The sequence below is a fragment of the Sitophilus oryzae genome, unplaced genomic scaffold (assembly GCF_002938485.1).
Source record: "Sitophilus oryzae breed Bouriz unplaced genomic scaffold, Soryzae_2.0 scaffold_806_pilon_pilon, whole genome shotgun sequence".
NCBI classification, from domain to species: domain Eukaryota; kingdom Metazoa; phylum Arthropoda; class Insecta; order Coleoptera; family Curculionidae; genus Sitophilus; species Sitophilus oryzae.
In genome coordinates this window covers 1275477-1300715 of record NW_022147424.1, presented here as the reverse complement: position 1 = coordinate 1300715, position 25239 = coordinate 1275477, and the positions used below count along the sequence as shown (strand labels likewise).

Below are 25239 nucleotides of genomic sequence, written 5' to 3'. Positions count from 1 at the left end.
CTGATTCTTCATTGTATACGTTGTTTACTGAGTGTTTAAGATGCCTCCGACAATCGTGAGTCCCGCCGATTGTGAAGTACGAGCTGTCATACGATTTCTTAGTGCTAAAGGCGTAAAACCGATCGATATTCATCGTGAGATCTGTGAAGTTTACGGACAAAACATTATGAGTGATGGAATGGTAAGGAAATGGGTGAGAGCATTTAAAGATGGCCGCACAAATGTGCATGATGAAGAACGGAGTGGGCGTCCTTCGGTCGTTAATGAAGATTTGGTGCAGAAAGTGGACGAAAAGGTGAAAGAAAACAGACGCTTTACAATTTCATCATTGTGCGACTACTTTCCTCAATGTTCTCGTAGTGTTTTGTATCGCATTGTGACCGAGAACTTGAATTACCGGAAATTGGGTTCCGAAAATGTTGACGGATTTGCACAAAACCCAACGTTTAGGCAATGCATTGACTTTCCTTGAGCAGTACCACAATGAAGGTGAAGATTTTTTAGACAAAATTGTTACTGGTGACGAAACATGGGTGGCCTACGTCACACCAGAATCGAAACAACAGTCCATGGAATGGCGACATTCATCATCACCCAAAACAGTGAAGTTTAAGCAAACAATTTCTGCCCGGAAAATCAAGTACACAGTTTTTTGGGACAGAAAAGGAGTATTGCTAGTGGAGTTTCTGTCTCGTAATGAGACAATCAATGCAGCATCTTATTGTGAGACATGGACAATCTGCGCCGTGCAATCCAAAACAAAAGACGTGGCAAGTTGAGTAAGGGTATTGTTTTGCTGCATGACAATGCCCGTCCACATGTGGCTAATCGGACCAAAGATCTCATCAAATCTTTTAAATGGGAAACTCTAGATCATCCTCCATACAGCCCTGATCTGGCGCCCAGTGACTACCATTTATTCCTGCACTTGAAGAAACACCTGGGCGGTCAGTGTCTTCAAGACGATAACGAAGTCAAAACAGTTGTGATACAGTGGTTAACCAGTCAGGCGGCAGAATTTTATGAGGAGGGTATTGAAAAACTGGTGCCACGTTATGACAAGTGCCTCAATATTCACAGAAATTATGTAGAAAAGTAGATTAAGGTACAGGCTTTCATGTAAAAATAAAATTATTGCGATATCTTTGCACGTTTTTTTTTAATTCCAAAACGGTACTTACTTAAAAAACATGCCTCGTACATTCACAGTAATTGAATTCTCTAAGTCTCTGGACACTCCACTATTACGTATATTGTAGATCTTTGTACTCAAATACACGACTACAAACTTATATATTGTTTTTTTTTATCTAAAATTACAAAAACAATCCATTAACGTCATTTCTAAGTGCATTTTTCCTTCTTACGTCTGCTTTTTAACTTTTCTACACGCACAGCAATATCAGAACGCCTGCAGCTCTTCACAAAGCGGCCCTAAAGACGGCAAAATGTACTTTAGAGCCCTCGATCCGCGATGTGCTCGGTCCGTATGAACACGAACGAGAGACGGAAAATTCTTACACTCGGGAAAATCCATTCGGAATTATTGGAGCGAGGAAAAGAGTTGAAATGTGCGGATTACCGACCTTAATGCAGTTATTGATGGGTGCCTGTGGAGGTCGTAATAGGAATTTTAAATTTTTTCACGCGACATTAATAAAACTTGTAAACGTCCATGTATAATTAAGGTATAGTAAGCTGATCATTCTTTAAATCTGAATTATTCAGGGTGGTCTAAACTGGATTCCGGAAACTTCGGCAGCATATTCTATGAAAATAAGTAAAAAAGTTTGTATAAACATACGAGTATGCCCTAAAATACTTAGTATCGGAAAGTTTCATTTTTATTTCTATTTTTTTCAAATAATTTCTGAAGTAACGTCAATAATATGGATGAAAATTGGTGTCCGGTTGTATTTTGACATCAGAAATTTGATTTTGATGTCAATATGACTTCTACTTGTAAAGGGCGCCACCTACATATCTTTTAACTGGTTTGAAGTGTAATAACCATAGACTTAAAATAAAATATAGACTACACTATTTACATCTCAACGCGGTCAAAGAAGCTTTTTTGTACACATGTTTACTTCTGGGTACAGTCGACCGAGCTTTCCTCATTCAGCCTATGTTGTCACGTCTTTAATATTATCAATATTTTTTTTCTTGTTATACACATATATTGAGATATTAATACTACAGTTTAATAAAGTAGGTTTTAATATTCCATAGATGTATTAAATAGTCCTTATACTACTAAATTATAAGTCGGATACTGTTTAAAAAGGATAAGTTCTTTACAATATGACAACACCGATTAGAGGCGAGGGAGCCTATTCATTCATTTATTACCTTGTAGTACGTGTCGCACGTGTGCGGTAAAGCTTTGTTGCCGCTGTATTAACGCATTTGCCGGCTGTATTAACGCATTTTCTTAGCTTGTAGTCCTTAAGTGTTTATTTTATTGACTTTTTCTGTTCAAGAACTATAAAATATGGTTCGCTAGTGCCAAATTTACAAGAAATTTGACTTAAATAATCCATTTAAGTCTTGAAACGACTTTCGACCGGTAGGCAACTCTCAATTTACCCATTAGGAGTCAGTGACGTTGTAGAAAGGCGATTATTTAGATAATATTTTAGTAAAATGTAAAATCTGAATTTTTTCTCTTACATTATTTACTTACTTACATTGTAACAAAATCATAATTATAACCCTGTTAATAATTAATAATGTTTTTATTAAAAATATAATCCGGTTTATTCTAAAATTATCTTCAGAATCTAAAATAACATACAAGAATTTTAAAATGATATTACATTATGAAACAATATTTTTTAATATACCGGGTCGTCTCAAAAGTGGCTCACCCCCTATAATTTTTTTATTTTTTCAGATAAAAAACAGATTTGTATGTTAGTAGGTATATGACATAAATTAGAATTTATTGGACGTATTCATTGTTTTTGGTCTCTTCCTGTTTCACCGAAATGATTATATCTTTTGATTTTTAAAGGCACCCTCGGTATATTGCTACTTTATTCGATAAAAAATGACATTCTGAATAGAATGACATATCATATGTCAACTTTTAAATTTCAATCCAGGGTACCATGGTGTTGTTAAAAACACTAAGTTTTAATCAAGGAGCCTTGGAAAAATAGTTTTGATCGTCTAATGGGTTTCGTGTCTTATCTAGGCCGGTTAAAAGATGTACAAATCGTATTTTTAATCATACATACGTCAATTTTTTCAAATGGAACAAGGGTGACTCATTAGCATATTTGGAAAAAGCATTTTTTTATGAATATATTGATACCACATACTTGGTATTTCGAGTCAAATTGTCGTTATGAACCGCGTGTTACAATTACAATTAAACCATGCGAAAATGTCAAAAGTTAACACATGATATGTCATTCTATTCAGAGTGTCATTTTCTATCGAATAAAGTAGAAATATACCGAGGGTGCCGTTTAAAAATTAAAAGTTATAGTCATTTCCGGTGAAACAGGAAGTGACCAAAAACAATTGAATGCGTCAATCAATCCTAATTTATGTCATATACTAACATCCTAAATCTTGTTTTTTTATTTGAAAATATAAAAAAATTATGGGGATGAACCACTTTTGGGACAAACCCGGTATAATAAAGACAGTACCGAGTTAAATAAATGTAGTTTTCATTTTATCCACTTCCTATCACCATTTTATCCACTTCCTGCTTTAATGGAACCAATTTATGTTATCTCTAATTTACTATCTCTTTTACTTAAGATATCACTTAACCGGAAAAAAAACTACAACAATCATTTTTTTTTCTCTCGCTGTCGCCGATTCTATTATATCTGTGGAATAGATCCTGTTTTGATTAATATTAGGGGTTGTAAATGTTTGACTAAAATTAATAATTTATTATATTAATTTCAAAAATTACCTAATTTCGATTATAAAATTTCTTCTATAACGTGTATTTTATTATTTTTATCCTTTTCTAAGGGCTCTAAGACGTTTTTTTCTAAACTTTTATCTAAAAAACCTGTCCTAAATCTTAATAAAATATAAAAAAGTTTAAATACGATATATTTTTAATTTAATTATAGCTTCATTAAAATAAAAAAATTTACCCGGCTATGATACGGAGAGTTCAGGTGTACTTGAGAAACGAAAGACAGTGTCTGTGACAGTGTTGTGTTTCTCGGCAGAGTCGTCAGGGAACGACCGTTACGACAGAGACAACCTATCTATCGCTCGTGTCGCACTCGTTATAACCTAAAACAATAACACAACAACATCACAACAATAACAAGACATTGTCTGACCGCATGTTCCAGCTATTTATGAATGAGATGCTCAGTCTATATTTTATTTTAAGTCTATGGTAATAACTTTTCGTCCGTACCTGTCTAAAAATTACGATTAAAAAAATATACATTTACGACGTTTTTTACGTAAAAAATATCTCTTGGTGAAAATCGCTGCGAGAAATGGTTCTCGAGATATTTGGAATCAAAATTATCAATACCTGTCATCATTGACATAAATTAAACATGTTGACTAAATAGTTATTAAACTGAAATCAAAAATTTGAAATGTTTTTATTTCAAAATATTCAATAGAAACCGTATCATCATTTTTTCGAAGGAAAATTTATCATAGGGTCAAATAACTATAACTAATCAACATGTTTATTTTTTGTCAATAATGACATGTATTGACTATTTCCATTCTAAATATCTTGACAACGGTTGCTCGTAGCGATTTTTACCAAGATACATTTTTTACGTAAAAAATCGCGAAAATGTATATTTTTTCATTCAGCAGTTTTATACAGGTACGGACGAAAAGATATTACTCTTCAAACCAGTGAAAAAATATGTAGGTGGCGCCCTCCACAAGTAGGAGTCATATTGACATCAAAATTAAATTTCTCATATCAAAAACCTACCAGACACCAATTTTCATCCAAATATTGAAGTTACTTCAGAAATTATTGGGAAAAAAATCAAAATAAAAATGAAACTTCTACACCCTGTATCTCCGAAACTAAGCATTTTAGGAGATACATTTATACGAACTTTTTTACGTATTTTTATCTGCAGAATATGCTGCCGAAGTTTCCTGAATACAGTTTGGACCACCCTGTATATTCATAAATATATCTGTTTTGTAATTTTTCTCACAGAAACAAGTAAAAGGTTTGATATTATTTAATATATTGCCCGAGAGCAGTTCTATTGTTATGCAGTGATGCACTGAAGTTGCAGTTCATTCAGAAATCGATTTAAATTGGGCGTACATACTTTACTGTTGCGCCCAGTTCAATATGGAATAAGAATCACGTAAAGACAATTTTTCTAGAAAGGCGAACGTCCAAATACGACTTATGAAACGTGTTTCTTGTAGTTGTTCGTTTCTATTTTTCGTAGAGTTATTTTATCTCGTTCGAGGAATTGAAACACGTACTACGTAAAAATATAGTTTTCGAAAAATCTTTACTCATAAAAACCAATTTAAACTTTCCAATCCTCGGGATAAAACTGGAAATGAGTTTAAAAGGGTGTTACTCAACGTGTTCTAATCAATTGATAATATCGTATAACTATACAACCAGGCATTATAATAGTTATTTTTTATACAAGACGATAAAATGATATTTTATCGTCATGTATAAAACAATATTTTTTTCGATAGCCAGTTACGTTTTAAAAAAATATTCAGAAATTATTATTTCAGGAATTTATTACGAGTAGAAAAAGTATTGTGCTGGGTTGGCGTTGTAATTATATACAGGGTGCTACAAATTCGAGGTACGAGCATTGGTATCTCGGAAACCGTAAGAGATACGAAGATGGTTAAATTGGGGCAAAGTTGGGCTTTAGGATGTTCACCAAGATGCCACCAAAAAAGTTTTAAAAATTTCAAGGATTGCTGAGTTTTTTGGAAAAAACGGATTTTTTTGAAAATCAATTTTATTTTTTCCTGCCGTTACTTTTTAGAAAATCAAAAAATTAATTACACATTCTCATGGCTACTTTATTAGGGCTACCTGATAGTATTTTTAAATTTTAAAATTAGCTGATAATTTGTGAGATACAGAGGCCAACTTAATTTTTTTAAATACGGACCTGCATTTTTTATTTAAAGTTTTGAAAGAACTCGGTCTCCTCAGTACAATAACGTGCCATACTTGATACTTTTTTTTGTTTTGGTTACCTTAACAATAACAAAACTATTTAATTATTATTTAAAATAGTTTCAAGTCCCACTCTGGTTTTTTAAATTATTTAATCTGATTATATTCATCGCAACAATATGGATCAGCGCTAATTAACATTGAATCGAGCCAATTGAAAGATTTAAACAAATAATACCCATGTCAGCAATTTAAAAATATTATTTATAACTTTTTTTATTGTGATTTTAAAATCTCAGTGTAGGATCTAATAATATGCATAATATTAATTGTAGTTATTGTAAATAAATCAACTTCTACAAACTAGTTTTTTTAAAATTAGTAATGCTCTACATGTTCGAAAGGGTTACCACCGTCCCTAATGCACAAATTAATGTATTTTTCGTTCAATCTTATTTATAGCTCTTTGAACATATCTTCTTCTTATACTTCCGAATGCATTCTGTACTCTTCATTGTAATGTTGAAATGTATTCTCACTTTTAAAAATGACGTCAAGTAATGCCTAAGATCTAAGACTAATGCCCAATAATTTTATATTATTTTTTATTATTTAATTGCATTTGATTATCCGTATTCAATGTTTTACTCCACGTCATTGTTAAGTTTGAAAGCTTATCAGTATTGTAACGATGAATAGATTAAATATTTAAAAAAAACAGAGCCGGACTTAACATTAGTTTAATTAAATTGTGTTCAAATGTTCGAAACAAAAAAAAATGTTAAGTGTGGCATATCATTGTACTCAGGAGACCGAGTTCTTTCAAAATCTGCAGGTCCGTATTTAGAAAAATTAAGTTGTCCTTTGTATCTCACAACTTATCAGCTAATTTGAAAATCTAAAAATACTATTAGATAGCTCTAATAGAGTAGCCATGAGAATGTGCAATTAGTTTTTTGATTTTCTAAAAAGTAACTGTGCGATTTTCCCATTGATCTTCGGTCAGATTTTTCTCGCTCATCGACCTTCTTATTCCTTCCATCCATGTTTTCTTGGGACGTCCTCTCTTTCGTTTACCAGGTGGTATCCAATGAATGACTTGTTTTGGAATTCTTTCATTGTGCATTCTCTGAACGTGGCCGTACCATATTAATGGTTTTTGTTCTATATCATTTACTATTGTTCCCTCTATTCCCATCTGTTGTCTAATGTCTTCATTTCTGATCTTATCCCTCCGTGAAATTCTCATTGCTCTTCTAATCGCGTCCATTTCTGTTGTCTCTAATTTCCTTTTATTCCTTTCAGTGAGTCGCCATGTTTCACATCCATAGAGTAATATGCTTTTAACTAGTGTCTCGTAATATTATATTTCCTGTTTTTTGTAATTTCAGTGCTCCATAGAATGCCATTTATGCATCTGATAACTCTTCGTGCCTGTATTACTCTGTTGTTTATTTCTCTATCGTCCGTTCCATCTCCTGTAAATATCGATCCCAGGTACCTGTAATTTTCACATGCCCTAATTTCCATATTATTGTCTAAAATAAGATTTTCTGTATTAGCTCCAATTGGAAGGTATTTTGTTTTTTCTGTATTTACTGTGAGACCCCATTTAGCATATTCTTCAATTATTTTCCGCACCATATATTCCATGTCATCTTTGTCATTTGCAATTATGGCCTGGTCGTCTGCAAATTGCAAGGTGTATAGGCATATGTCATTTAGTTCTATACGCATTCCGTTACATTTTCTTAACCATAGATGTAAGGCCTTGGCAATATAAATTTTAAATAGTGTTGGGGATATACAACAACCCTGTCGGAGCCCTTTAGTGATAGAAATTTCCTCTGAGAGACCGTTGACCGTTTTTATTTGTGATTTTCCTCCATGGTAAAGATTTTGTACAGCTTTTATCAGAGCTGGCGTTAATTCTTGATTAGTGCAATACTTCCCATAATTTTATTATTGGCACTGTATCATATGCTTTTTGTAGATCGATGAATGTTATATGAACTTCCTGGTTCATTGCAGATTTCTTCTCGATGATCTGTTTCAATGCAAAGATATTATCTGTACATGATCTTCCGCTTCTGAAACCATTCTGCTCTTCTTCTTCGTAGCTGGAGTATTCCTCTTCAATTAAGTTCCTCAGTATCCTTCCATAGAGGCGACTCATAGTGCTGGTGACCGAAATTCCCCTGTAGTTATTAGAGATATATGCTTTTTTCCACTGTTCAGGTACTGGATGACCATTTAAGCACTGGTTAACTATGTTTGTTAACATTCTAAACAGTTTTTTGCTTCCAGATTTTATGAGTTCGCATATACTCCCTCTGGGCCACATGCTCTTCCATTCTTTAAAGACATTATAGCGGTCTTTATTTTGTTGGTATCCACGTAGATTTCCTCTCCTTCAATGTTTATTTCTGGCTGTGGCGGTTCTTGATACTCAGGTCTGTTCTCTGACAACAATTTGGAATAATATTTCACCCATTCTTTGTTGATTATTATTTCTATAGGGGCTGACTCCTGTTTTTCAGTTGTTGTTGTTTTTAAAAATCTCCATACTTCCGTATTTTTTCTTCCGCCTATATACGTATTAATTTCTTTGCATTTGTCATCCCACACTTTATTCTTTTCTTCTTTCACCATCCTCCTCACCTCGTTTTTCTTGTCATTATAAGTGCGCTTGTCTTAGTTCAGATTTCGAAATTCTAGTTCAGTTTTGAGTCAATATTTTTTAATTCTCTTTCGTGTCGATTGCTGATTGAATTGGAGCCAGAAATGGCTCAAAACGAAATAAGTAAATTACAAGGATACGTGTACCTGATAACCTACCTGTCCAAATAGAGCTCTGCCGCTGCACCAGAATCTTCCTTGGCTAATATAAAAATTTATTCATGTCATATTTTTCGCAATAATCAAAATTTTGTTGTCGTACCATGTTTAGTACCATCAGTGAATTAAAAAACAACACGGACACTGGCATGGAAAAGACAACAGCCAAAATTTGACGTTGAATAAATTATTCAATTTTCATGACTATCTATTATAAAACTGCAGCACTATGGGTTCAGGGGAACATCTCTCGAATGGTTTAAGTCGTATCTGAGCAACAGAAGTTAACTTGTGAGGGTGGATACCACGTTGTCTTCTAGCAAGCCAATAGAATGTTGAGTACCTCAAAGCTCAGTACTAGGCCCTATTTTGTTTCTTCTCTTTATTAACGACATTGCTAACATAAACATCAGTGGTAAAATATGTGTTTTTGCGGACGATACTAGCTTGACTTGGAGCAACAAGCACTTATCAAATGACTTAATCACCATTAAATCTTGGTGCGATTCGAATCTCCTGAGTCGCAACATTTCTAAAACTAAAGCTTTGTCGTATAAAAACTCGCTGCAGCCTTTTGTACTTAACAACACCACCATTGACGTCGTAAATTCTGTAAAATTCTTAGGGCTTGTTGTAGACAATTCTCTAAAACGGGACATGCATATCGACGGTTTTTCGAAAAAATTAAGCTCTGCCTGTTTTGCATTAAGATCTGTTTCTAAGGAGCTTAACTTGTCAGTGGCTAGAACTGTTTATTATGCATTTTTTGAGTCACACCTCAGATATGCCCCTCTATTCTGCATGGGGTACGTGTTGTGCGACTCAATTTGACCGCATTTTCAAGCTCCAGAAGAGAGCTGTTCGATATTCACTGGGACTAAACAGCAGAACTCATTGCCAGGACTTTTTAAAAAATTAAAAATATTAACTCTTCCTTCCTTATTTATATTTGAGTCCGTTTGCCTAATACGTAAGCATGTATCAGCTTCTCAAGAAAGGCCATCTCACACTTATCCACTCAGGAACGCGGAGCAAGCTCTTTATCTACCTACCCCACGCTCAGAGTTAGTTAAAAGTTCAATATTATACAACTCGAAAAAAATGCACAATCACCTGCCATTTGAAATGAAATCCATAACATAATTTTCTTCATTTCGCAAAGCATTGAAATCTTATTTACTAGACAAGGCTAGACGCCGTAAATGACTTATATTTTGATAATCGAATTTGATTTTGTAAACACTGGGGGTCTAATATTTGCTATTAGTATATTTAGTATAAACTTTCAAAATATTTTTGAATCTTATTTTAATTTTTTTATTCTTTGAAATTGTAAAGATTTATAAATGTTTATTTTAAACAATAAGACTGACAATGTAATTTGTATACTTGTTTTGTATTCTCTTTTGTTTGTTTGATTGATTACTTTACCTGTGTCTACAAATTGTAAAATTTTTTGACAATAAAGGCATTTATTTTTCGATGTACTTAAACAGCCGTTAAACGGTAGCCTACTAAAATGCCGTTAATAGATATTGTGACGTCGTTCATGCCGGCGGAAAGTAATGCCTAGCTGTAAGCATTTTGCAAGAGCACCTGTGGCTCCGTGGATGAGGCTATCGCTTCGTGAGCGAATGGTCCGTGGTTCAAATCTCACGCCGACCAAGACTTTTTTATATTTTTTTTGCTTATAGCGTAATCTTATTGCATTGGTTTCATTCTTTTTGGTTGGATTGGTTTAGTTATTTGGCGGGTTGGTTAGCGTGGTTATTTGGAGGGTGTTAATTCATTGGTTAGTTGGTTATTTGGTGGGGTTGGTTGGTTTTTACTAATTTGTATTTGTTTTTTATATTTTTTTATCAGTGTCGAGGTTAGTTGCGTTGGTTAAGTTGGTTATTTGCTGGGGTGGATAGCGTTGGTTAGTCCTTATAAAATTCCTATATTGCATAAAGCCGTCAAGTGCGTCACATCAACGACTTCATACCTATTAACGGCATTTTAGTAAGCTACCGTTTAACGGCAGTACAGCCTTATTTTTTTATGTTAAAAAGTTAAAAAATGTAGTTTTTCCTTTATTTATGAAAATAGGTCTAAAGTATATTATATTTTTAGAAAGCTCATGACGAGGCAAATTTTATAAAAAAAATAATATACAGGGTGTCCCATTTAAAAAAAATAAGTTTAGGTTATATTTCGAGAATGACAGCTCCTAATGAAAAACTAGTTACGTCACTGGATTCTACGTGAAAATGTCTACTGGGATCAGTTTTTACCTTTTCGAAAAGTTATAAGATAACCGAGATATGAACCAACATTTTCAATTTCGCCCTGTATTTCAGAAAGGGGCCAGGACAAATCTGGCTGTAGCATCTTTATTTTCATGAAAAAGTAGCATAATGAAGTGAAAACCGCATCTTTGTATTTCTACATGAGTACCCTGTAAAACACCCGAAAATGGGACACCCTGTACATCAACCAGTTTTCAGATAGTGAATTCAATTATGAATGTCCCCTGTCCTAACTTCTACAAATTTCAATCAAATAAATGACGCTGCACCCCAGAGAACAATAAATTGGATAGATTGTTTTTAAGGTCCGCAAGAAAATTCGTTCCTGGAAAATTATCTCCTAAAAGTTTTTCGTCGCCAAAGCCACTTTCCACAGAGGAAACTTCGATCATTTTGAAGTTATAAAATGTCAATAAAAAGTTTTCCGCGGTTATTTACCGGAAGGAAATTTTGAAAAATTGCTTAATCCGATTTTATTGACAATGAAAATGTTTACGGCTGAATAATGGCAGAATAAATCCGGAAGTTGTTTAAAAAATAAAAAACGATTTTTGATTGTTGAAAATTAGATACATTAAAACGGGATTAAAAGTTTCTTAAAAAACATCTAAAATAATACTCAAAATAATGTTTCAAAAATTAAATTGTTCCAATGTTATATAATATTGGCGGTAGCTGTCATGAAATTTAGCGATTGAAAAATTATCATAAAGTATTTTTTTGAAATGAAAACCCACTTTTTTTATTTCACTAATGCAAAGGTTTTCCAATTCGTTACTTTTTGAGTATACATGTTCCTATACTTAAAATAAATGGTTTGTAAGTTATTTAAGATTTAGTTTGAAAACGTATAACATTCTTGATTTTATCTAGCTTCCTTTGACATTAAGTGTCAAACAGTCAAGTGTATTTATAAAAAGTATCTCCTATTTTCGCTCTTTTAGTGGTATCTAATAGTTGATATTATTAATAATATACCGATATATGATCGAAAAAAACAGAGCAAAGTTCGCTTGAAAATGATGATCGATAACATATTGCTTTTTGAACAAAGTGTCACATATGACATGGCCAGATCTACTGTTTTACATCACTTGACGTTTAAAGTCATAGGCTACTGGTTGAAATAAAGAAAAATACTTATACGCTTTAAAACTAAATCTTATATAACTTAAAAACAATTTATTTTAGGTATAGGAACATATATAGTCAAAAAGTAATGAATTGAAAAACCTTTTCACTAGTGAAATAAAAAAGTGGGTTTCTATTTTTTTTCCAATTTCTCTCTCTCTCTCTCTATCTATATTAATATATCACCTATGTTAATTTCCTACTGATTAATAATGATAATTATTGGATTTCAGGGACGCCTTAGAATACGCCCACCGCCAGCTGTTCATATCGGAGGAACTAGACAACCCCAACATGCGAGCTGAATCCTATCTGAATCTAGCACGTGCTCATCAAAGATTAGGAGGCTTGGAAAGGTACAGTATTGATTAACAATTAATGTCATAACACAATAGAAATTAAAAGAACGGCGTCCAGTTGGCTTGAAAATGATGATCGATGACATTCTTCGTCTTATTTTAAATAATATACATATATGTATCTTCATTTCGAAGCCATCTCTACCGCCGTTTCTTTTTTTCGATCGCATTGTACTATAGTTATATTTATGCAATTCACAAAAACTAAGGAATTATTTTTCTAGTAAATACAGTGTGAGAGATAGATGCAGCTTTTTTATTAATTGCTTTAGGTGATATAGAAGCAAAAATAACTGATGGTAGTGCATTTGAGACGTTTACTACAAGAGTGGTCTAACTATCATAATACATATCAACAGCTTTAGTTCGACTTTTTTGTGTTCTTGTACCCCAATCCCAATTACATACATACTGCCATTACTCGCTGACGAGTATTTGACACGCATCAGAAGATGGTCACGCAAAGCGTTTTCTTTCATGAGCTTTTCTGTGACTGAAAAGCCCGATACGTGATGCTATCTCTCTTTCGCACTCCGGACATTCAAAGATCTCATTACTTTGTTGTAGTGATGGGCATTACGATTCTTTTTAGTGCATCGAATCACACGATTCAATTTCTCAGTTATCTGTTTACCACACTCCAGACATTCAAAAATCTCATTGCTTTGTTGCCTCCTTACTTTTTGATTGTCGCTGGTAACTGACTTTACAATTTTTCTCCATTCCGTTCTGTTGTGAACTGCTTCTTCCCACTCATTCTGCTTGTTAAGTTTAAGTTTTCGTGAAAAATATCCTTGTACCGTTTGAGTTGTCCACCCGACCTCCTCTTACCGTCTACAAGCTCACCGTAAAGCAGATATTTTGACCAGCCCATCTTAAGCGGGACTTAGTAATCATGACTTCAATACTCTCGCAGTTAGCTTTTTATATTTTATAAGCATCGATACGTTTGAGACATGGTAGAACCATTTTATTCTTAAGAGTTGTCTAAGATGTCTCTGTTGCAACTTGTTTAATGCGTTCATGTGTCGGCGGTACGGTACTCAGGTTTCGCTTCCATATAACATGGTGGGAATTATTATTGCTCGGTACACTGCAAGTTTCGTTTTTGTGCTCAAGTCGTGATTGTAGAAAACCCTGTCTTTTAATTTCCAGAATGCTCTTGAGGCGCTGCTAATCCTATGCTGAATTTCAGAGTCGATATTGGCCTTTTCCGAAATCAAACTGCCGAGGTAATTGAATTCCGCTACATATTCCAATAGTTCTCCGATTTTTATAGAATTGTTGTGATCTTCCGGGGGAGTGCACATGATTTTAGTTTCATCGATGTTCAGCTTAAGTCCCAAAGCCTCGTATGCCCATATACCTATATGTGTTCAACATTTCTTGCAATTGCTGTAACGTATTTGCAACTAGAGCACAGTCATCAGCGTATTGATGTTCTGTGATGGGGTTGTTATTCTATTCTCTCTATTCTGTTACAAGCATAGTATAAGGAAATGTTTTCCTTCTACTATGCTACAAGTAAATGAAGTATTTTAGAGAAAGTTGTCGATTATTGCTAGTAATTATTAGCAGCCCCTAGTGAGAGTCATTAGCGTAACTAGCATTTCATCCTGGGGGGGCCTAGGGTGGAGCCCAGGGGGGGTCTAGGTCTTTTGTTCTTTAAAAAATGAAGAATAATCTTAAAAAACATTTTTTGAATACAACGTTTATCAATAAATTTCATAGACTTGGTTATCAAACCGTTTTCCTGTAGATTACTTAAATACTTACAAATTTTCTAAAAAATAAAAATTAACACATTTTTTGTACACAAAAAAAATAATTTTGAGTAAACAAAACTAGAAAACGCCATTTTTACTACATCACAAGCAAATAAAAATTAATACGCCAAGAGCCGTAATTCAAGATTTCTCTGGGGGGTGCCCAGCAGTACCTGGGGGGGGGGGCCAGAGGCACAGCACCCCCGGGCACCACTGTAGTTACGCCAATGATGAAGTTGTCAGTAAAAGTAAATCTATTGTACGACAGGGAACGCGTTGGTGGAAGTTGGAATAAATAAAACTTAAGAACATACAAAAACTTAAAAAATAAAAAATTTAGAAAAAGGATAAAGAAATATTTTTGTTACAGGGCCTTGGCCTACGCAAGACACTCCCTCTACAACGATTGCGAACTGTGCACCACAGCCGGGCACGTCCATCTGACTGTAGGCTCCGTATATTTAGAATTAGCCGGATTTAACAAAGCCCTAGATAGTTTCCAGCACGCCCATAGAATAGCTCAAGCTGTACACGATCCGGCATTAGAACTACAGGTAAGCGAAAATATCAATAAAACATCACTCACCGTTATAACACATGTGAACTAAAAAAAATCCTGAATCTACTGAGTTTACACAAGTTAATCGAATCACACGATTCAATTTTTCATATTGAATCGACAAACTACATATATTCGATACCAATTAAACTTTTAGTTAGGTAATCGAGGGCGCGATTTTTAAATTCATTGTTGCCAATCATGGACAGATTCGGCGCCGGGCTGACTAACTGGAATTTAAATTTCCTGCTGGGGATTCAGGTGGTAACTCTGCTGTAAAAAATGTCAAGTTGCCGTATTTATTTATTTATTTCTTGACACTGTCATTCGTTTTGACAGAGTCAAGTTTTTATTATGAGTTTTTGGTTTAAATGATTTGTGTTTTGTGATACTTTAAGCTTAAAAATGTTTACTAGCAGACATTGCAGTCGAACATTGTTCTTTTTAGAACCTCTTTTAGTGCGAAGTAGTACAAGATAGCTTAATAGCCGTTGTAAAAAATCGTAAAACCTTATTAAAGTCTTTTAAACGGGAAAGCGGTAGTAATGGCCCTTTATGTCGCTTAAGTGCAGTTAAGGAGGTGAGTTTTGTTGTTGTAAATAATAAGTGTTTCTATATTTATAATAAATTTATTTTTTCTTCCTAAAATATTCTGATTAAAAGAAAATATGTAAAAGTGGGTAACGCTGTGCCGGACAAGCTTAATCACGTGACTAAAAGTTTATTTGATATGAGCTTATACAGGGTGAGTTTCCTACGATGTTCTCTATGGGTATCTCGGAAACTACTGGAGATAGAGAGTCGCTTGGGGAAAGAATTGCAGTTTTGTGGGGTCATAAATATGCGCCTTTCAGATTTTTGAAAAAGTTCATGGCTTACTAGATATTTCGAAAAAAAAACAAATTTCGGCTATTTTAAAAATTGTCCCTAATTCCATTATAAGCTATTTTAGACAAAAAGTTCTCAGATGAAAGTTGTAGATAATCACATCCTTTATGAGACTGTGTCCTCCGTTTTCTTCTAAAGCCTGTCATTTTTGACATATGACACAAACATATGTTTTTTTTTAAATGGAAACCATAGTTGGCCATGACTTCATAAAAAGCGCCATTTTTTAAGCTTTTCAGCGATATAAGCTATAATATGTTTTCTTCGAAAAATTACTGAGCCAATTCTTATCATTTTTAAACAATTTCACTTAGTTAGCCATGGAATTGTTTCCAAGCAAAGGCGATTAAACTTGTGTTTAATCGCCTTTGCTTTCAGAAATGTGCAGCTGTCACATCCAAACTTTGTAAATTAAAATAAACAAAAATTGTAAATATGAATTTTTCAAATGAAGAAAAGCGTGTAGGATTATCGATTCAACTTTTCTTGACCATACATTTTCGAGGATACGTTGACCGGTGAACGTTACTTACGTTTTTTAGAGAACGGTTTTCAAGACATGTTAGGAAAGTTAAATTTAGTTATAGCCAATTCTTATCTTTCTTGACTAATTTCAATTAGATCGCATTCTGTTATGATTTATAACTTATAAAAAGTCAGAATATATTACTAAATGGTTCCTTACAATTTACATTACACAAACTAAAACTTAAAAAAATAATATCACTGCATACACTTTAAGTTATTTTAGAAAATGTTCAAAAATCCGCCATTGTTTTGGGTTGCATCTTTTTAAAACTGAATTACTACCTATTCTCATAGAAGGACCGGTCGACTTAATTAAACTTCTCTTGTACCGCCACTCGAGAGCAACGACGATTGAACTTGTTTCCATGGCTAACTAAGTGAAATTGTTTAAAATTTATAAGAATTGGCTATAACTCAGTAATTTTTCGAAGAAAGCATATTATAGCTTATATCACTGAAAAGCTTAAGAAATGGCGCTTTTTATGAAGTCATGGCCAACTATGGTTTCCATTAAAAAAAAACATATGTTTGTGTCATATGTCAAAAATGACAGGAATTAGAATAAAACGTAGGGTACAGTCTCATTAAGGATGTGATGATCTACAACTTTTATCTGAAAACTTTTTCTCTGAAATAGCTTATAATGGAATTAGGGACAATTTTTAAAAGTAAGCCATGAACTTTTCCAAAAATCTGAAAGGCGCATATTAATGACCCCCCAAAACTGCAATTCTTTCCCCATTTAACTGACTCTCTATCTCCAGTAGTTTCCGAGATACCCATAGAGAACATCGTAGGAACCTCACCCTGTATACATTTTACGTATGACAGTATAAATAGATATTTTTAAATTAACTTAAAATTTGTTTATTTCATGATATTTAGAACATAAATATTGTTTAATTAGGTTTACGTAGGTTTATCGGAACTGTTCAGCAGACTGCAGGATGCCGACAAAAGTGCCAAATACGCCTCTAAAGCCTACGACTTATCACGATCTCTGCAACTAGGCGATCTAAATTCCAGGCATCACAGGTAAGAAGAATCTTTTTAACATTCTGTAAACTTTAAAAATATGCATTTTCGAACCCATATTTATAGGAACTTTTTTTATATTTTTTGATGAGGAATCAATGAGTCATGATTTAATATTTTGGCAAGTTAATGGCCAGTGGCGGACACAGAGGGGGGCCCATGGGGCCAAGGCCCCCCCTAAAATTTATAAATTGGGTTAAATATTAAGCTTTTGGGTTAAAAATGGCGCTCTCCAAACGTTTTACTCAAAAAATGTTTTTTAAGATTATTCTTCATTTTTTAAAGAACAAAAGACCTAGACCCCCCCCTGGGCTCCACCCTAGGCCCCCCCAGGATGAAATGCTAGTTACGCTAATGACTCTCACTAGGGGCTGCTAATAATTACTAGCAATAATCGACAACTTTCTCTAAAATACTTCATTTACTTGTAGCATAGTAGAAGGAAAACATTTCCTTATACTATGCTTGTAACAGAATAGAGAGAATAGAATAACAACCCCATCACAGAACATCAATACGCTCCAAAAAAAAATCCTTATGGGTTTTTCCTTAGGGTTTTTCGCCACTGCACTGCAAGAAAAATCAACAAAATAAAATAGTTATTTTTTGTAAACACTTCTGCGTTAAACCTAAACGGACGCTACTTGTCAGAAGTTGTGTTTACAGTAATAAAAATTTGCCTAACAAAGAAAAAAATGCTTAACGTTTCGGAAAGTTTTCTCTTTCCGTCGTCGGAAGCAAAAAAAAATATAAAGAATCAAGAAAAAAACTATTTAAAATATTTAAATTGAACACAGAGGGGGGCCCATGGAGCCAAGCCCCCCCCTAAAATTTATAAATTGGGTTAAATATTAAGCTTTTGGGTTAAAAATGGCGCTCTATAAAGCATAGCTTTTTTTTTAGAACGTCTTGTAGACGTATCTGTTTTAAAAAGTAAAGTGTTCTCTTAATTAGTTCAATTTAAATATTTTAAATAGTTTTTTTCTTGATTTTTTATATTTTTTTTTGTTTCCGACGACGGAAAGAGAAAACTTTCCGAAACGTTAAGCATTTTTTTCTTTGTTAGGCAAATTTTTATTACTGTAAATACAACTTCTGACAAGCAGCGTCCGTTTAGGTTTAACGCAGAAGTGTTTACAAAAAATAACTATTTTATTTTGTAGATTTTTCTTGCAGTGCAGTGGCGAAAAAACCCATAAGGATTTTTTTGGATAGATGAATCCGCCACATAGGTATAGACTCTTTTTACATGTTTTTTTGTATACAAAAACCCAGACACCACCATCTAAATATCAACATTAGTTTAGAAATTATTTGAAAAAAAAATATATAAAAATGAAACTTCTAGAACCTCTATCTCCAAAAACGAAACATTTCAGGACAGAAATGAATAGGATCTTTTTTTACTTACTATAATCGGGTTTCCAGATTACAATTCGTGCCTCCCTGTATATTAGAAAGTATGCGTCTGGAATAAACCATAGTTAAAATTCCTACAGGAAATTCCGTATTTTTGTGGTAAAAAATGTTTTTTTTTTTGTTTTTAGGGCTGCTCTACTACAAATGGCGTCGGCTTTAAGAAAACAAGGAGAACTAGGAGATGCTCACGACTATTGTTCGGTAGGTCTTTTTCTATATTAATAATATATTATCATTACTAATAACCTATTATTCTACAGGAGGCTACAAGGCTGGCTTTAGTTTCCGGTGATCAAGCAACGTACGCTAGAAGTATTAGAATTATGGGTGATATTTATAGGAAAAAATCAGATATTAATGTAAGTTGAAAAAAAAGCATAATTATTACCGTAAACCGGGGTAACTTTGGTACGATTTTGACGATTTTTGTTTGATTTCGTTTATATGAAATATTTAAGCATTGTCATTTAACATCTTTATTCTAACACAAAAATTAGCCAAAATATGAAATCAAAATTATAAGGAGTTCTTTATAGTTATTGCACTTTAAAGTTGTCCTAAAGTAACCCTGTCTGCTGGGGTAACTTTGGGACAGATACATTTTTTGGGAAAGATAAAGAAGCATTTTGTACCAAAGAAACCAAAAAAGTTTGAGAAAAGATATATTCGTAATGTTAAAGCAGCAAACGTATGTTTCTTTTAAAAAACTGAACACGGAGGCACGATTTTTTTTACTAAAGAACTAACAAATACAGATAGTAAATAGATTTGTTTTACAGATTCTAAATATCTATCATAAAAATAAATACAATATTTTTCTTAGTAGGTACAACAAAAGTTTACAACTTATTGTCTGAAATATTGCAGCAAAAAAGAAGTATTATTCTTAAATAAAAAATCCAATGTATGTGCACCCTAATTTTGGAGATCCAATAACTGAATCAAAAATATCCTTTATTACTCTTTTAATCTCTTGTATTTCCGTGATCTGGCTAAACGCCCATATTTACGAGACATATTTGTTATTTAAAAAACATTCTGTTACTGAGATTAGGTGAACCTTTGCTTAGCACTAACTTTAAAAATCAAAATTTACACATACAATAGACTAAATAACTGCTTTAAAAAGAACACTTCAATTGCCATGTCCAATTTTAGTACAAAATTATATTCAGGCTAGGATACATACTAAACAATTCCTAGAGCCACTTTGAGACAGTACCAAAATTGGCCCGCAAAGATAAAATTTTGTCTACAAGATGTAAAAATATTAGGAATGTACCAAAGTTATGCTAGTAACAAAGATACCCCAGTTTGCGGTACTAAAAATACCATATCTACAGTACAATATTATGTATTTTTCTCTTTTTGATTTTTAGAAAGCATTTCGGCAATATGAAGCTGCGATGGGTTCCGCAGCTGCTATGGGGGATAGAGTAATCCAGATGGAGTCCATGGACGGTGCAGCTAGATGCTTGGAAGCCTTAAGATTACAACACAAAATATGCAACTGTAGACCATTGGAGTTTAACACTAGATTGCTGGAAGTGGCTAGTTCTGTTGGTGCAAAGGTAGATAATAACATTTCACTTAACCTTACACATTTGTGTGAAAAATAAAAATACAAACAGAGATTTGAGATGTCAGTTATATTTTAACGATCATCTTTATCTTTATTCAACCATTTCCAAGTATGGTGTAGCCTCCCTCACATATTTAGATACTCTCTTGTTGGTTGAACCCATTGTTGTCTATTGTAGACTCAAGTTATCCCTGCTAATTTCCTATATATATATATATATATATATATATATATATATATATATATATATAATATAATAAATAATATTTTCTTGCCTTTAGCTGTGTATTTTTTCTAATTTCGAAAATTCGAAAGTAGAGAAAAAAATTAAAAAAAAAATAATTAGGTAAAAAGAAAATTGTCTTGCTTGTCGTAAAGGGGGGAACCAAGCTCCACTCCCACAACCGGTTTCTGGGCCTACCCTTCATCAGGTGGGCTGTCCAGGGGCTGGTTCTCACCGATACGGCAAGCAAAACTTCTTCTATATCAACAGACGATGTCGTAAAGTGTCGGTGAGATATTAGTGCATCTCCCGTCAAAAGATGGTAAAGAGCGTTTTTCGGCCCGCTCATATATATGAAATGAACAAAATTCTTACAGCTTTAGTGTATATTAATAAATAATATTTTCTTGCCTTTAGCTGTGTATTTTTTCTAATTTCGAAAATTCGAAAGTAGAGAAAAAAATTTAAAAAAAAAATAAAAGGTAAAAAGAAAAATGTCTTGCTTGTCGTAAAGGGGGGAACCAAGCTCCACTCCCACAACCGGTTTCTGGGCCTACCCTTCATCAGGTGGGCTGTCCAGGGGCTGGCTCTCACCGATACGGCAAGCAAAACTTCTTCTATATCAACAGACGATGTCGTAAAGTGTCGGTGAGATATTAGTGCATCTCCCGTTTTTTTTTTAATTTTTTTTTTAATTTTTTTTTTTTAATTTTTTTAAATTACCATCTTTTGACAAATTTTGGCCATCTGGTGTCCTCCATCCTCATTAGATGACCAAACCATCTCAAACCTCTTTTCTCTATTCGTTGAATTACTGTTTCTTGTGCCGATGTTCTGTTTCTGATTTCCTCGTTTCTCACTCTTTGTAATCTGGACACTCTAGTGCTTCTACGTAAGTAATCCATCTCTACAGCCAATTCTCTCCGTTTATCTTCTTCTCTTAGGGCCCATATCTCACTCCCATAGCATAAGACCGATTCTACCATTGTTTGGCCAATATGTTTTTTATTCTTTATATTAATATGTTTGTCCCACCAGATTGAGTTGAGTGCCCCTACCACTCTCTTCGCGTTCTGAATTCTCTGTCGTATCTCTGTTCCACCGATTCCATTTTTATCAACTATAGCTCCTACATATTTGAATGTGTCTATCTGTTGTATTTCTGCGTTGTCGTCAATTAGAATATCAAATTTGGCGTCGGAATTTAATAACAAGTATTCTGTTTTTTCTAAACTGACTTCTAGACCCCATTCCTGATACTCAGTATATAGTCTCCTGAGCATAAACTCCATGTCAAACGAATCTTGAGCAAATACTGCTTGATCGTCTGTAAAATTAAGTGTCAGAAGATGTTCCTCATTAATTGGAATACCCATTCCTTGACATGATCTCTTCAACCTCCTAAGAGCTATCTCCTGGTAAATATTAAACAAAAGAGGGGATACGCAACAACCTTGTCTCAGACCTTTCGTTGTACATATGGGTTCCTTTCCTTGTTTTATATAACTGATGTTATCGGTATTTTTTTTTCTGCTATTTGTTGTATGACAAATAAATTGTCAGTACATGACGGGCCTGGGGTAAAGCCATTCTGATCTTCGGATATAGAGTTTCCAACTTCAGCTCTTATTGTGTTTTGTATAATTCTTCCCCAGAGTCTCGAGGAAGTAGCAGTGCGCACAACCTCCTGTAATTATTTGGATCATTTCTGTTTCCTTTCTTATGCAGAGATGAAATATATCCAATTTTCCACTCACTCGGTGTCTTTCTCTGTTGTAAACAATTACTAAATAATTTCCTAATATCATATTTTGTCTTCTTGTAGGTCTCTTAATTTCTGATGGATACTATGCTGTAATTTTTGTGGTCCATCTGTTGTCCGTCCTTCTTGCCAGGCGTCCTTCTTATTGTCACTTGAGGGACTTGATTCTGTTGATGACATCTATTATCGGGGTCTTTTGTCGTATCCACTCTATTCGTTTACGGTCTTTCTTGGATATTCCCAGCATATTTAGTTCCATTGAGCGTTTTGCAACCTGTAGTTTCCTTAGATATGCCCTTCCATTCTGGGGTGCGTGTTGTGCGACTCAATTTGACCGCATTTTCAAGCTCCAGAAGAGAGCTGTTCGATATTCACTGGGGCTAAACAGCAGAACTCATTGCCAGGACGTTTTTAAAAAATTAAAAATATTAACTCTTCCTTCCCTATTTATATTTGAATTCGTTTGCCTAATACGTAAGCATGTATCAGCTTCTCAAGAAAGGCCATCTCACACTTATCCACTCAGAAACGCAGAGCAAGATCTTTATCTACCTACCCCACGCTCAGAGTTAATTAAAAGTTCAATATTATACAATTCAAAAAAAATGCACATTCACCTGCCATTTAAAATGCCGTAAATGACTTATATTTTGATAATCGAATTTGATCTTGTAAACACTGGTCTAATATTTGCTGTAGTAGATCTTGTTGGTTCCTCAACGTTTAAAAGATGTATTTCTTAAATTTTGGTGACATCATTGCGAATTGCTGTCCTCCATTCGCGAACTTCAAGTTCCAGTGCTTTACGCCCTGGGCTACTCGAGAACGGTTCTGAAAGGAACGGTGCGCAATAGCCTGCTGCCTTCATATGGCGCGGAACAGTTCTGAACTTTAGGACTCAATTGAGTGGAGTGAGAGTATCGCGTTCTTGGACAGTTCAGAGCCGCACAACTGCGTGAATGGAGGACAGCAGATATATATAGCATGCAAACCTACACACTACGGTTAAATAATACAGAAGACGGCATAAGTCTAAGTAAAACAACTATGTGGGATATTAAAATACCCTATATAGTATTGAAGGGTTAATGTTGTAAACCTGCTTTTATTTATCTATAACTGAATCATTTTTAAACAATATTTTTTTAGTTATTAGTGCGGGCGGTGAGGATACGACTTTCGAGGATATATCACGCTCTGGGAGATGAGAACAATAAGCTTCATCATGAACGTGTAGCGTTTAGATTACAACAAGACCTGGATCTGCAATGTGGAGGATGTGGATCTCCTTATGGACTGGAAGCGGATTCCCTGGAAGCATTGCCTTGTGCTCACATTCTTCACGCTAGGTATAATAAAACCCATTTTCATTATACAGGAGTCTGTCGTTTATATAAACTCTATAACACGTATAATTATACTAAAAATTTGACTTGAAAGGCATGGTTTTAATGTAAAAATTACGAAAAAATGTTAGAGTCTCCTTCAAAAGCTAATATCTCCAACAAAAATAAAGCTATTGAAATGAACCAAAAAACAAACTATCGACAAAGGATGTACCTAGGTGATAAAATTATTTTTAAATTCATTACTATCTTAACATATTCCACAGGGATATATAATCAAACTTTCATCAAAATATCAACATTTTGTTTTTCCTCGTATAATTGACATAATGGAGTTTTCATTTTTAATTTATAAAGAGATACTAAAAAGTCAAATAATTTAGCTACAAATTGCTTAAAAATCATCAAAATCAGCCTACTAGAATAAAATATATTAAAGTTTAAAATACTTCAAAACTTTAAGGTGCCCGTTTGCATTTAAGCAATATGTACCATTATTTAGTCCATAATGTGATTTTCCCTGCTCGCATTGGTCGAGACCACAGGTCGAGACTAAACGCTGGTGCGTTTTGCCAAACATGACCACAGAATATACTAACGAAAAAGAAGCCCAAGTTCCTTCTAATAAATCGGTTCCATTTTCGTAGCGCCATCTCTCGACATAGCTGACATTTACAGGTTAGCTAAAGGGGTGCGGGGCCGGGGGAATTGGAAAATACACTTTTTTATTTTAATTATTTTTATTCGCTATTTGCAATTTTATTTTTAAAACATATTATGTGAAACAACCACATAATATGTCTTAAAAATAAAATTACAAACGGAGACAATGAACATGACTAAAATGCGGTACATTTTGCCACGTTAGCGTGAGGCATTCCAAACGCAGGTACCTACATGTTGCCAAACTTTACTAAAAAGTGGTGTATTATACTTGAGATCGAATGGCATTAACCTTTTCAATAATAAATAAATAAATAAATGCCTTTATTGTCAAAAAATTTTTCAATTTGTAGACAAAGGTAAACTAACAAACAAAGTAAAAAAACAAGGTACACAAACAAACAATCAAAAGATGATACAAAACATTATACAAATAATATTGTCAGTCTTATTGTTACAATAAACATTTATAAATGTTTACAATGTCAAAGAACAAAAAATAAAAATAATATTCAAAAATATTTAGCTAGTTTTAGCAATTGCCCTGATAAAAATAAAAATAATTGACGGATTGGTATGAGAACTTCGCCAAAAACACGCCACCATTATACGCTTCTCTCAAGTAGTTTTCATTAGACAGACATTTTTTTTGTGTATACTTTAGCATTTTTAATTGATATGTACCATGACATCTGAAGGTTCGACGTATATTTTAC

General features: G+C 33.8%; 1 protein-coding gene across 1 annotated transcript in view; it reads left to right on the top strand.

Moving 5' to 3' along the window:
* LOC115888655 (43 kDa receptor-associated protein of the synapse homolog) overlaps nt 1–25239 on the top strand; it is a 61864-nt gene that overhangs the window by 32591 nt on the left and 4034 nt on the right. Inside the window, exons 4-10 of the mRNA XM_030908432.1 lie at nt 12627–12749; nt 14889–15072; nt 17401–17528; nt 19076–19148; nt 19208–19306; nt 20327–20518; nt 23664–23863. Coding sequence (XP_030764292.1) covers nt 12627–12749; nt 14889–15072; nt 17401–17528; nt 19076–19148; nt 19208–19306; nt 20327–20518; nt 23664–23863 — 999 coding nt within the window. The remainder of the gene's footprint in view (nt 1–12626; nt 12750–14888; nt 15073–17400; nt 17529–19075; nt 19149–19207; nt 19307–20326; nt 20519–23663; nt 23864–25239) is intronic.